Source organism: Canis lupus, chromosome 8 (assembly GCF_048164855.1).
Source record: "Canis lupus baileyi chromosome 8, mCanLup2.hap1, whole genome shotgun sequence".
Taxonomy (NCBI): domain Eukaryota; kingdom Metazoa; phylum Chordata; class Mammalia; order Carnivora; family Canidae; genus Canis; species Canis lupus.
The window spans coordinates 66,586,269-66,598,610 of NC_132845.1; the positions used below are offsets into that span (position 1 = coordinate 66,586,269).

Genomic DNA, 12,342 nt, shown 5'->3' on the forward strand with positions numbered 1-12,342 from the left:
CGCCCCGCGGGCTCATTTACATACAGCCGCAGCCCCGCCCGAGGCGGCTAAAGCGACGTGTCCTTGTCCCCCGTGGGCAGCCCGGCGCGTGCGGCTGCGGATCGCCAGGTGAGCGGGGGTGGGGGGGCAGCGCGGTGGGGCGGAGGGGCGAGGGCCGAGGGGCGGGACCTGGGGGGTCGGGGGTGGGGGGGCATCCACGTGGTAGGGCCGGGGCTGAGGCAGGCGCTGGCCGCTGCCCACCTCGGACCCCGACCCGGACCCGGACAGGCGCCCCGCGTCCACAGCGACTCTGGGTCCGGAGTCCCCCCGCGTGAGTGGCGTCCGGCGGGCAGCGCGTCAGGTGGCGGCCAGCGTGGGCGCCTGTCCCCTGGGGCGGACCCTGCGCGCAGCCAGCGTCCCCCCGGCTCGCTGGCCGGTCTGAGAGGAGTGTCACTGGCCGCCTGAGCTCGGGGCGGTCCAGGGTCAGTGCATGTCACGTTGAGGGGCAGCAGGTCAGAGAAGTCTGAGGGGCCGGGGTGAGCCTGATCAGGCGGGAGTGGCAGGGCTGGGCTCGGGGCTCCATGTGTGAGTGGGAAGCACCCCGGGGGCTGTGCCCCGAGTGGTCGGCTGCCATCGGGCAGCGGGGGGCTGCCGGGCGGCTGCTCTGAGTGTCCGCCGGGCACCCTAGGCATCCACCAGCCTGCCGTGTGACCACGAGGCCTGTGTTCTGGATTCCAGGTCCCAGGGCCTCCCTCCGAGCCGCCACCTGCCAGGATCTCTAGCCCGGAGCCATGAAGACCAAGAACCGGCCCCCCAGGCGCCGGGTGCCGCCGCAGGCCACAGAGGCCACCGCGGGGGAACAGAGCCCTGACAGGCCCCAGCAGGGCTCGGGGCTAGAGCTGGCCAAGGGTCTGCGGAGCAGGACAGCGCGGGCGCAGGCGGCACGGGCTGAGGGGGGACGCAGACGGCCGGGGGCCTCGGGGCCGGGGGGCCGGCGGGACAGCAGCGTCCAGCGGCGGCTGGAGAGCAACGAGCGGGAGCGGCAGCGCATGCACAAGCTGAACAACGCCTTCCAGGCTCTGCGGGAGGTCATCCCACATGTGCGAGCGGACAAGAAGCTCTCCAAGATCGAGACGCTCACTCTGGCCAAGAACTACATCAAGTCGCTGACCTCCACCATCCTGACCATGTCCAGCGGTCGCCTCCCGGGCCTGGACGGGCCGGGCCCCAAGCTCTACCAGCACTACCAGCAGCAGCAGGCGGCTGGGGGCGCGCTGGGGGCCGCCGAGCCGCAGCCCGAGGGCCACCTGCACAGGTACTCCACGCAGATCCACAGCTTCCGCGAGGGCTCCTAGCGCCCGGCCCACCGCTCCCGGCCCTGCCGCCTCTGTGCCGAGAGCCCCGGCTTGGTGGGGACACCCCACACGGACATGGCCCCAGTGGCCCCCGCTTTCCCTGGACACTCAGCTGCCTCCTGGGAGCCCATCCTGGCTCCCCCAGGGGACAAGACTGGCGAGTGGCCTGGCGGCGGCCACGGCTCCGGGCCGCACGAGGCCCAAACCTCCGCAGAGCTCCCAGGACCTGCTTTCTAATTGACGAGGCCGCAGTCGACAGGCCTTTGTAACTAAGTTCTCTTCATTCCCAGCTCCCTCCTGAGGCAGGGGGAGAATCCAGGGAAAGGTCAGCCTGGGTAAGTTTTCCCCAGCCAACGCCGAGGCCCAGGCCCAGGAAGGGGCCTCCCCCATCCTCCGTGGGAGCTCCTCGTTCAGGGAAACTGAGACATGCGGCAAAGCAAAGCCACAGAGTGTGGCTGAGCCGAGATGGTTGATGTGTGGAATTCAGCATGTGTCCGATAGACACCCCAGAACCCCTAGAGATACGAATCCGTTTATCTAGAATTAACCCTAGAGGGAGCTGGGCAGGAGGAGCGGCTGGGATCTTCGCCTCCCTCCCCCTGGGGGCGGGGGTCCTGACTCTGGAGGGTCTGAGCCAGGCCCGAGGGCCTGCGGCCTGGCACCTGGCACGGGGCTGCTGGAGGCAGGTCTGGGAGGGAGGCTTCCAGCCACGGCTCCCCCAGCAGCCTCCCTCCGAGTCCCGCCCAGGGTCGCTGCTTGCTGTCCTGTCGCTGCCGGGGCCACGTAAGTGGCAGAGGGCAGTGTGACAGAGCTTGCGGTGCCGTCGGGTCTGGCTCGGAGTTGGGGGCCCTGAGGTGTCTCTGTGGGAAGGAGCCCGAGGTGGTGGGAGCTCCCCTCCCCCACCGGCTGCTGCTCCGTCAGGGCGGGCCTGGGCAGTTTGGCAGGTCCCCGGCCGCCTCAGGCCAAGCAAGCTTCCTTCTCTGGTGACAGGCTTGGCCACTTTGCTCTCGATGCCCCCTGGCATCTCTCCTCCCTTGTGCCTACACCTGCAGCCAATATGGGGAGGGCACAAGGCAACCTTGGCAGCCTCGGGCAGGAACCCCATTGACAAGGGCGGAGGTGAGGGTGGAGTTGGCCTGGCAGATGAAGCCAGACCTCGAGGAGGCCTTGGGGGCGGGGGGGGTCAAGCCCCTCCTGGGGGGCCGAGCCGCATGGGAGCAGGGCTGCCACAGTGGAGGGCTGGCTCGCCCTCCCAACCCTGGTCGTCCCGGCCCCAGATGCTCAATCCACTGCCAGGCTTCACGTCGGCCTCAAGGAGAGCAGGCGGCGGCGGCCCTCGGAACAGCCGTTACCGGTCAGTCCTCTTTCCCGGTGAGACACTGGCTGGACACCCCCCACCCCCAGGCCCCACGCCAGGCCCTCTGGAAGGCGGCCCTGGGAGGCCTGGTCGGGCCTCAGCCCTCCTTCAGCGTGGTCGGGTGGGGACCACAGGTGCTCCTGGCCTGCCCCTCAGAGACGGCCACTCGGCAGGTCGGTCGTCAGGACATTCCACCTCAGGAGCTGAGGCTGAGGGCCATGTCCAGCTCGGGACGGAGGGGGCCCCCCTGTGGGGGGCCTGCCGGCTGGAACACAACACAAGGTCCGCAGACCTCGTGGCTCTTACTTGGCTGAGCCGGGGCCAGAGCAGAGCCCCGTGCACCGCTAAAATTGCTGAATGAACTGAGAAACCGAGCTGAAAGGCCAGCAGAGGCTCCGTCCGGGAGACCACGCCAAAGCCCGAGGGTGGTGGGAGGGTCTGTGGGTCACCACCAGCTTTCAGCACCTTCTGTCCCAAGCTAGCACCTGGTTCCCAGAGGGTGACCAGGGCCCAGATGTCTGGTCCTTCTTCCTTTGTGGCCAGAGGGCATCTGCACACCCTGTGGCCATGTCACAAAGTCAAGCTTTCGGGTGTTAAATATGGGGAGCAGGGGAGAGGAAGGGTCTGGGGGCAGGCTGGTGAGGCCTGCTGCTGGGTCTGCACCCTCCGCCCCTGTCCTGGGCCCTCCTGCCCTGCAAGGACTCTTAAGACCAGCGAACCGCTATCCCCAGGGCCCTGCCATCCAGCCTCACACCCAGGCCTCGTACCCACCTGCTGACCAGACCCATGTGAGCTCTGGAGGGCCGAGACCCCACAGCCCGGACCTGAGAAACCAGAACTTGGGACTTCTCTGTGTGGGAAAACACACTGGAACTGAACGGCCAGTGCCCTTGCTGTAATTGTGGTGAAAATGTTTCTTAAATGCCCCAGATTTGCTTTGATTTCTCCTAATGGTCCCTTCAGTGTACTAATGAAACCAATGCTGTGTCATAAAAATGAAAGATTTTAGCACGACTGCTACTTGCGCCCCAGGCTGGACACTCATGGGGAGCTGTGCATTCTAATCACAATGTAGCAATAAAAAAAATAGCATGTCGTTCACATTCTGGTGTGAGTTTTTATTGAGTAAAGCATCCAAGGAATCGAGATGGTTTGGTGGTGCTGACCAGGTAGACAGTGGGCGCTCAGCAGTGAGGACACAGTCGCCCTGGAGCAAGAGCAACGTGGAACCAGCTACAGACAGACAGCGAGTCACAGCAGAGCGGCAGGTTGCTGTTGTAGAAGGAACCCATGGTGCAGACACACGGGACGGTGCCCCCAAAGCCCCACTCACGCCTCCCGGTCCCACCTCCACAATTCACAGCAAATGCAGAGACCATCAGCCCCTTCCAGTGCCCTGCAGGAGGGGACCCCAGAGGAGACCTTCGAGTTGAATGCCACACCGCAAAACGGAGTCAAATGCATGGCTGACCCCTCCTGATGAGAATTCCAGGGAAGGCTGGAGCCAGTTCGTTTTGTCCCAAAATGAGCAGAGGCCAACTTGGGCTCTCAGGCAAAGTGTCTGGTTGCAGGAAGCAAATCTGAGGCTTCACCAAATGGAGCCATAATGGAATAAAAAGCAGCAGAAAAGGGGCGCCTGGCTGGCTCAGTCAGTACAGCATGCGACTCTTGATCTCGGGGTGGTGCGTTTGAGCCCCATGTTGGGTGTAGAGATTACTTAAAAATAAAATCTTAAAAAAAGAGCAGCAAAGAAGCTGCCCGATGGGAGGTGCTTCCCTACTGGCCTGGGGGCGGGGAGGGGGGAGTCTTGCCCCAGTGTGTGGGGCCTGGGGCTGCGGCCTGCACACCCCGTGTCCCTGCAGCCCCTACTGTATCATTAGACACAAAGGGAGCAGCCTCCAATCCCACAGGGGGGCTTGTGCCCATCCAAAAGAAACCCCTCTCCAACCTTGGCTTCCAAGCTGTCAATTCTCACTTAAGTTTTGAAATTAAACTGTGTTCTCGAGTCTGGCTCTAAAAAATGATCAGAGAACAGGGCAAAGTGGCCCTGAGCCCCACAGCCATTGTCTTGGTGGGGGAGGGGTGCTGTACCCCATCTGTCTGGGGACACTGGGGGCTTCCTGGGTTTGGCTTCCCAAGGCAGCATTCCTGGAAAGCTCCAGGCTCCTGTTCCAGAACGGCAGGAGGCACAGTGGGGAGGGGCAGGTGGGAAAGGCTGGGGTGAAGGAGCCCCCACCCCACTCCACGGCTGCAGACAGGGGTACGTGTGCGGGAGCATCCACGAAACTTCACATTTCTGGGCTGGTTCAGCCAGTGCCTCTGAAGTGGCTGTGACCTCAGGCCAGGTTCCCTCCACGATCCACATGTAAGAATGGCTCAGACCGGAAGGCGCACATATCAACTTTGATCCTTCACACCTGCAGGACACACTTGCTTCAGGTGAGGGGAGGCTGCGGCCTCAGCAGCAGACAGGGCCATGGGCCTCCTGCGAGGCTCCAGCCACCCTCGACGGCGTGCTGGGGAGGCCCGGCTCCCCACTCCAGTCAGTGGCTGTCTCCTGGGACCTGCTCCTGAAGGCTCTGGTGGCATTGGCCCGGACAGTGATGTGATCCCAGCCCCCCTGGAAGGAAAGAGCCTTGTCAGCTGTGGCTGCTGGGGGCCAAGGGGAGAGACCATGCTTCCAGACCCCTGAGGGGCTCCATCTGGGGCCTCCCGTGCACCCCAACACTGGATCCCAGAGCACGCAGCATGACCACACCACCCCTGGCCGGCTCGGCCGCCTCTCACAGGCCCCACTCACCCCGATGCCATAGTCCCAGCCCTGGCCCTTGGGCTCTCGAGGCTGCACGCCTGTGCGATGGCACACGGTTCCCCGGCTCAGGCCATGGCTCCCCTGGACCTTGTTGGCGATTACCCAAACCTGGAATGCAGACCCGGTAAAGGCCCAGCCCTCAGCCCTGGTGGGACTGTGGGGATGGCAGTGAGGACCCAGAGTACCCCAAACCCCCAGAGCAAGCATCCGCTTTCGGCCCTCACCCCCCGGGCACCCAGACCTGGTCCAGGGGCCCCACGGACACTCGGCACACGTTGTTGGACACGTGCTCCCAGCTGGAGCCTTGTGGGTAGCTGGGCGTCACCCCCTGGCGATACCACAGGTTCCCTGGAGAGAGAGGGGCCCAGAGCATTGGGACCCACGTCAGGGTCTGGCCACAGAGACAGAGGAGGCTGTCCCCACACTTCCTGGGGCTCCTGCTGAGCCAGCAAGAGAGAAAAGCTGGGGTCCCAGCCCCCTCTGCCCTATCCACACTGGACTCCACCTGAAGCTCAACATCATCCCGCTGTGCAGGGCTGGCATCGTCTCACGTTCTCTACGCATGAGAAACTGAGGACAAGGAATTCTTTAAACAAATCCAGAGAACAGGGTCTGGACTCAAAGCCCAGTTCCAGGCCCAACTCTGCCCTATTCCTCGCCGTGCTTGTTGTGACCACAGCCACAAAGCAGAAAAGGGACCTGACCAGAGCCCTGCCCGAGGTGGGATGGCCCCTAGCTGCCCGTGGGGCTCCCAAGCAGCCACGCGGCATCACCCGGCCATGGTGCTGCACCCTCCACCGACGCCCCGGGCAGGGCTGGCGCCCCCCCCACCCTGCACGGCTGGGGAGAGGGCTGGGTCTGGAGGCTGACCTCAGGCTGCCGGCCTCTCACGGTGGCTCACACAGGTCTTGTGTCAGGGCCCTGGGGCCGCTGAGGGTCTCATCCCACTGGGGTGCTCAGGGAAGCCCTAGCCTTCTCCGGTGACCACCGAGGATGAGAAACAACTTGCCGTTTTCGTCCAAGGCGTACACTGACGTCTGCCCCACAGATACCTGCTTCAGCCTCTGCTTGGGAGGAGACGGGATGTGGTACCAGCAGTCACCTGCGGAGCAAGGCCAGACTCACTGTAGAGCCACCAAACCTGCCACCCCATGTGTTCGTGGGCCACATGGCCGGCCTGTCCTTGGGCCAGCCAGGCCATACACACGTGATAGGGCCCCATGTGAGCCGGAGACCAAGCAGAGCAAAGCCCCCAACGTGCCACTTTGCCCAGGGCCATTGGAGGCTGTGGGTGGTTCTAGACGGTGGGATCCAATGGGGCAACCTCAGCACAGGGACGCCAGGGTGCCCAGCCTGGCATGTGGTGGACAGCCCGTCTGGGGACTGCCACGTACGACCACAGCACAAGTTCCCCGTCCTTGTGTGGAGGGCAGCGACATGCAAGCCACCCTCCGTCGTCTGTCTGCCCCTGTGCGAGACGCTGTCTAGACGTCCAGCCGAGAACAAGCCAGCACGGCCTGCACTCCCAGAGGGCTGCCAGAGCCGCTACTGCGCACCAGGCCCTGTGGGGGCCACCCCGGGAGGGCGGCCTGATGGGCAGGATGTACTCAGTGCCCACAACCAGCAATGCCCGGGGCTGGAGGTGAGGTTGGTGAGGGGCAGCTGGGAGGGACTGCCCCATGCCCCAGATGACCACCCCCAGCTGGCCCCCGCAGGAAGGGGCATGGCCGCTGGAGGGTCCTGGCTTGGCCCCAGGCCTAGTCCACGCGCAGCACTCAATACATGTTTGTCCAGCGGAACCGAACATTAGGAGACCCGTCTTCAGTCCCCTGGAAGCAGAGGCACAGGCAGCCTGGCTCTGAGCAGCCCCGGCCACCCTCATCCCTGCTCACAACAGCTGGGGATCCCCCTGGAGGGGTGCACTCACCAGCTGGCTGGGTGGGGGACACAGAGCCCCGGTAGAAGGCGGAGCCATCCCTGGCCACGGCCCACACCTGGTGACAGGCTCCAATGGAGATGGAAGTGAAGGGCTGGTCAGTGCCCACGTGCAGCCAGGAGGAGCCCTGGGGACAGGAGCCAGGAGGGACACTGAGGGCTGCGGGAGCCCGGCCTCTGCCCCTCCCCTGGCCCCAGGACCAGGACCTGAGAGGCGGCAGCTCCTCACGCCAACCTCACCCTCGGCTCCAGCTGCCCAACCTGGTGACTCCCCTGGGCCACATACAGTGTCCACAGTCCCCGGGGCTGTCCTGGGCAGGCCTTGGGAGGCCTGAGCCCCGCGGGACCTCAGTCCAGAGTTCTATTTTGGAAAGACTCTGCCAGAACCCCAGGAGAGCCCGAGGGCTGACAGGTGGGCAGGACTAGGGTGGCCCCTGGGGGCAGGTGCTCACCGCGGGGTTGAGCTCCGACACGCCCAGGCGGCAAAGCACATCTCCCTTGTCACTGACGGCCCAGAGGGCAATGCTATGCCCACTTCTGTTGGCATCTGGGCTCTCTGGGATGATGGACACGTCCCCAAGGGTAATAGGGGCCACCTCCAGCCAGGGCCCAGTGGTCACCAGCTTACATTTTCTGCACAGTGGAAGAAAACAGAACCCTGGGGTCTGATGCTATGGCAGGAGCTCTAGATGCGCGTGCATCAGGCCGCCCTCTAGCCCACACAGCCTCTGCGGGCCTGGAGGCAGAGCCAGGATCGCCCCCAGTGTCCAAGTGGGCACCCCTTCCTGATGGGCAGGAATGAGGGGCCTGGAGAGGCGGCCCCCGCCTGCCCTGCCCCCAGCCAGGCCTCCCATCCTGACCTGCCTGTCCTGCTTAGAGCAGAGCCTGCCAGTGACATTTCTCTTATTTGTTCTTGAAAACAAACTGCAGAAACCAGAGAGCGTTGGGAGCCCAAGGGCATTTCCTGGACTGACATTTACTTTGATTCTCTTTCCCTCCCCCCTCCCTCTGCTTTTCTTCCACAGGGACTGGCCCAGGAGGGACTGGTAGGAAGGGCAGGCTCACAGCCCCTGGTTACCATGTCACTCCCGTCTTTACCTGGCCCAGCACCTTCTCCTAACAAAATCCTTCATGGTTTTGTATCCGTGGTATGAGCTGCAAGAGAAAGAAGCTGAAGTCAAGGCCACTTTGTGGAAGTTTCTGGAAAGCAAGACGGTACATGCACGTGTGCACACACATTCTTTTTCTCCTCATTAAGGGCAGAGCCTCCGTGTGAGCCAATGAGTGAGCTCAACAGGCAGCAGGTATGACAGGACACAAGGCTTATCCTTCAGATGCCCATTGCCTGGCTGGGGTTACTGGGGCACAGGTCTCCCTGGGGTCAGGGTCTCCATGGGCTAGGATGTAGCAGCTGCCAGACTAAGGGTTCTAGCTAGGGGGTTCCGAGCCCTCCCCACCACCCAGCCCATCTGAGCCCTTCTGGGGAACAGTCGAGTGGAGGCCTAGAGACAAGGGTAGGGTCAGTCCAGGCGGCTTGGCTATGGCTGGAGGGGATGCCTATGGGCTCACCTGTCCCTGACCTGCCTGGTCCCCAGGCCTGGGCCTGCTCAGAGGCCCTGGCTCGGGCTCCCACAGCTCTGTCATCCACTTGGATGTGACCTGTGCACCATGAAGGACCTGCTACCCACCAATGCCATGTGCCCACTTGGCCACCAGGGTCTGCTGGCTTTGTGGATATGTCACTCACTTCTCCCTTCACTTCTCAGGATGCTGCTGGCCTCACTCCACTTTGTTCAAGCTGCCTTTCCACCTGACACCTCCCTCCAGCCACCTCCGCCCATCCCCCAGGGCCTGCCCCGAAGCTCCCCAACACCACCCCTGATAGAGAAGCCCAGTGCACCAGGTCCCTGGCTGCCCCCCCTCTCCAGAACCCCTCCCCAGAGTAGCAGGGACACAGCTGGGTGCTGAGGGAGTCGTGGTCATCCTCCCTGAGCCTGTCTACTGAGCTAGGTAGGCAGGTGTGCTGGCCTGAGCTCATCTCTCTGACTGGCCACCCCACTGGCTGCTGAGCATACAGGGGTCTGCTCCTTGGACATATCCGGGTGCATGGAGGGGCGGGAGTGGCCCCGGAACAGCGGGGGGGGGACGACAAGGGTGCCTGCTGGCACAGGGTGAGGGCCCCACCCCACGCAGAGGCATGCTTACGCAGGGAAGTCGCTGGCGTACTGCCAGCCCTCCTGGTCGGTGCCCCCGGGAACGCTGAAATCCACAGACCAGTCAGAAACCTGGAGGAGAGGTGGGTGAGTGCGGGAAGCCCCCGGCGTCAGCCCCCGTCCCGCAGTCCGGAGCTCACCCAGGTCCACTGCAGGGACGGGGGCTTCGTGCCGGCCTTGGTGCACTCCTGCAGCCCTGAGGCGTCGCTCCACATGTACCGGTCGGTGGGCAGACCCCTGCAGTGGATGACAGGGCCGCTGGGATGACCAGTGACAGACAAGACAGGAGCACCTGGAGTGTCTGCGTCTCCAGAGGGGTGAGGGCAAAGCCAGAACTGCCCCAGGGTGGGGACAGCAACCAGAGGACCCCTTGTCACCCAGGAGCCTGGGTCGCCACCTGCAGCCAGGCCATCCACCCGCGAGCTGTGGCCTGCTGTGCGGTCTGAGAGCCTCTCCTCCCCTCGCGTTATGGGTTGCTGTGCTCCCAAAGATGTTGAAGCCATAGCCCCAGTACCTGCAAGTGTGAACTTATTTGGAAATAAGATCTTTGCAGGAGATCAGGTTAGAATAGAGTCATCAAGGTCGGCCCCAAACCAATACGACAGTGTCCTAATGGGCTTCAAATTTTCCAAATAGGGAAAGCAGTGTGAAGATGGAAGGGATGTTGCCACAAACCAAGGGGCATACTTGAGGCCTCCGGGAGAGAGGCTGGGAGCAGATCCTCCCTCACCACCCTCAGAGTGAAGTGGCCCTGCGCACACCTTGGTTCTGGACTTCCCAGCCTCCAGAACAGGGAGAGATTAAATGTCCATTGTTCAGACTGCCCAGTGTGTGGTGCTTGGGGACAGCAGCCGAGCTCACTCAGACACTCGCAGAGTGACAAGGCCACGCAGTGGTGTTGGGCAGGCAGCTGTGAGGCTCAGGTGGCAGGAGCTGGGAGCTGTGGCCCTGGGTACCCACACTCAGCGAGGACCAGGGAGCACAGTGCCCAAGGAATAAGCAGGGATGCTACCCGCACCCATGCAGAGGTTTCTAGGACAAGTTTTGGTAACGTGTGTCAACTGCCTTCACAAAGCTCAAGCCCTGATTTACTGGGATGAAGGACAAACTCCCAAATATTTACACACAAGAAAATCCTTCAAGCAGTTCGTACAACTTGGAAAGGTCACAAAAGATCTCCCTATCCGACACTGAGAGGAGGTTAGATGACCTGGATCGCCCTCGAGTGTCCAATGGCGGGGCTGTCACAAACCATCTTTATGTTCCCATGAAGCCCCTGCCTGGCCCGGCGCCTCAGCCACTCACCTGCTGGAGTAGCCCGTGACGGGGTTCCAGCGCTGGTTCTCGTAGATGTAGACACACTTCACGTCTGACTGCGTGTAGATGTTACTGGTGCTGCTGGCCAGGCCTGGGGAGAGAGGAGGCTGCCAGCTGGGGACTCAGGCTTCTGTCTGAAGCACTGAAAGCTGCAGAGAATGGGTGGAGGAGGGTCCGGGGAGGGCCAGTAGAGAGGGGTTCACAGGCTTGGCTTTCTCGCTTTGTGATTATTCTGGGGTTGTACACCCTCCATGAGAAGAACCTGCAGCGCATTACATCTCTGATCCGCACCACCTCTAGCTCCTCTGTTCTGGCAGCTGTCTTTCTAGAAACTTCAAGGCCCCGGGCTCAGCTGTGGGTGCCCAGGAAGGTATGCTGGAGGCAAGGCTGGTCTCCGGGCTCTCACAACTCAAGGGCTAGCCCCGAAGCCATCCTCTGGAGGCTGGCCTTGGTGAGGTCAGCCGAGAGCCAATGCTGGGACAGTGGCTCTAGAGTGGGGGACAGTGGCTCTAGAGTGGGGCAGGGAAGCCAAGTGGGATTGGAGGGGTGGGCCTGGGAAGGCTGTGGACAGGGCCTGGGAAGCCAGACTGGCTGGCCTCTTGAGTGCAGGTCACTCTCACCTTGGAAGCAGCCTCCGCCGTAGCCACCCGTATAGACCCAGGCTGTGTGGTCGTAGCCGATGCCCCACACCACTCCCCGGCCGCTGGCCTCCACCACTCGCAGGTGGCCTCCCATCTGCCGCCAGAACCTGAAGCGAGGCGAGAGAGGTCAGGAGGAGTGTGTCTCAGCACACCTTGCCAGCCTTCTACCCTGCAGCCCTGTTGGCTCAGTGGCCTCCCTCAAACATCCTATTTTTACTGATCTTCCATCTCTAAAGGGTGGACTTTATTTAGGACGATAACATCTGTCTGGCTCCCCATCCAGTAGTAATCGGAGCTAATGTGGCCCAAGAGTGGGCATAGGAGCCTCAGGATCTGCGGGCAGCGGAGGCACACCAGCAGCCACCTTTCCACACCTGCCCCTGGGGATCTGGGACAGGCATGTCATGGCAGAAGGCAGGGCCATCTCATCTGGATGAGCCACGACACAGGCCAGTACACTGAGAGGTGACAGCACGGCCTCTCGGGTGGCCAGTGTGCACGGTGTCGCCTGGGTCCCCCTCCTGTGTGCCAAGGTCCTGCCTGCTGTCACCAGAGGTAGTCAGACTTGTTCATCCAGGTGCTAAGCACACGGGGCTTCCAAGAACAGACCAACAAAGGCTGGACACATGCATCCACTCTCCCATCCTGAGCGGAGCCTCCCAGCCTCACCCACCTTCCCCGGTCCACACAGACTCAGAGTGACCTAGGGGAAGCCCTGGGTTGGCATTAGGAG

General features: G+C 62.8%; 2 protein-coding genes across 5 annotated transcripts in view; one reads left to right on the top strand and one right to left on the bottom strand.

The window, feature by feature from the left end:
* On the top strand, nucleotides 1–3,792 carry BHLHA15 (basic helix-loop-helix family member a15). 2 transcript variants are annotated; one of them, XM_072836991.1, is made up of 2 exons: nucleotides 1–108; nucleotides 718–3,792. In XM_072836991.1, the coding sequence occupies exon 2, from the start codon at nucleotides 771–773 to the stop codon at nucleotides 1,332–1,334; it is 564 nt and encodes a 187-aa protein (XP_072693092.1). In that variant the 5' UTR covers nucleotides 1–108; nucleotides 718–770; the 3' UTR covers nucleotides 1,335–3,792. The 2 variants fall into 2 exon arrangements, with proteins under 2 accessions (XP_072693092.1, XP_072693093.1); XM_072836992.1 differs by lacking the exon at nucleotides 1–108 and adding an exon at nucleotides 236–491.
* Nucleotides 3,789–12,342, bottom strand: part of TECPR1 (tectonin beta-propeller repeat containing 1) — a 26,207-nt gene continuing 17,653 nt past the window's right edge. For all 3 annotated transcript variants that reach the window (XM_072836989.1, XM_072836990.1, XM_072836987.1), the window contains exons 15-25: nucleotides 11,589–11,716; nucleotides 10,957–11,059; nucleotides 9,792–9,888; nucleotides 9,644–9,723; nucleotides 8,537–8,593; nucleotides 7,891–8,071; nucleotides 7,431–7,566; nucleotides 6,513–6,605; nucleotides 5,745–5,851; nucleotides 5,492–5,611; nucleotides 3,789–5,311 (exon numbers count right to left, since the gene is read on the bottom strand). In XM_072836989.1, the coding sequence (XP_072693090.1) occupies nucleotides 5,150–5,311; nucleotides 5,492–5,611; nucleotides 5,745–5,851; nucleotides 6,513–6,605; nucleotides 7,431–7,566; nucleotides 7,891–8,071; nucleotides 8,537–8,593; nucleotides 9,644–9,723; nucleotides 9,792–9,888; nucleotides 10,957–11,059; nucleotides 11,589–11,716 (1,264 nt within the window). In that variant the 3' untranslated portion in view covers nucleotides 3,789–5,149. The remainder of the gene's footprint in view (nucleotides 5,312–5,491; nucleotides 5,612–5,744; nucleotides 5,852–6,512; nucleotides 6,606–7,430; nucleotides 7,567–7,890; nucleotides 8,072–8,536; nucleotides 8,594–9,643; nucleotides 9,724–9,791; nucleotides 9,889–10,956; nucleotides 11,060–11,588; nucleotides 11,717–12,342) is intronic.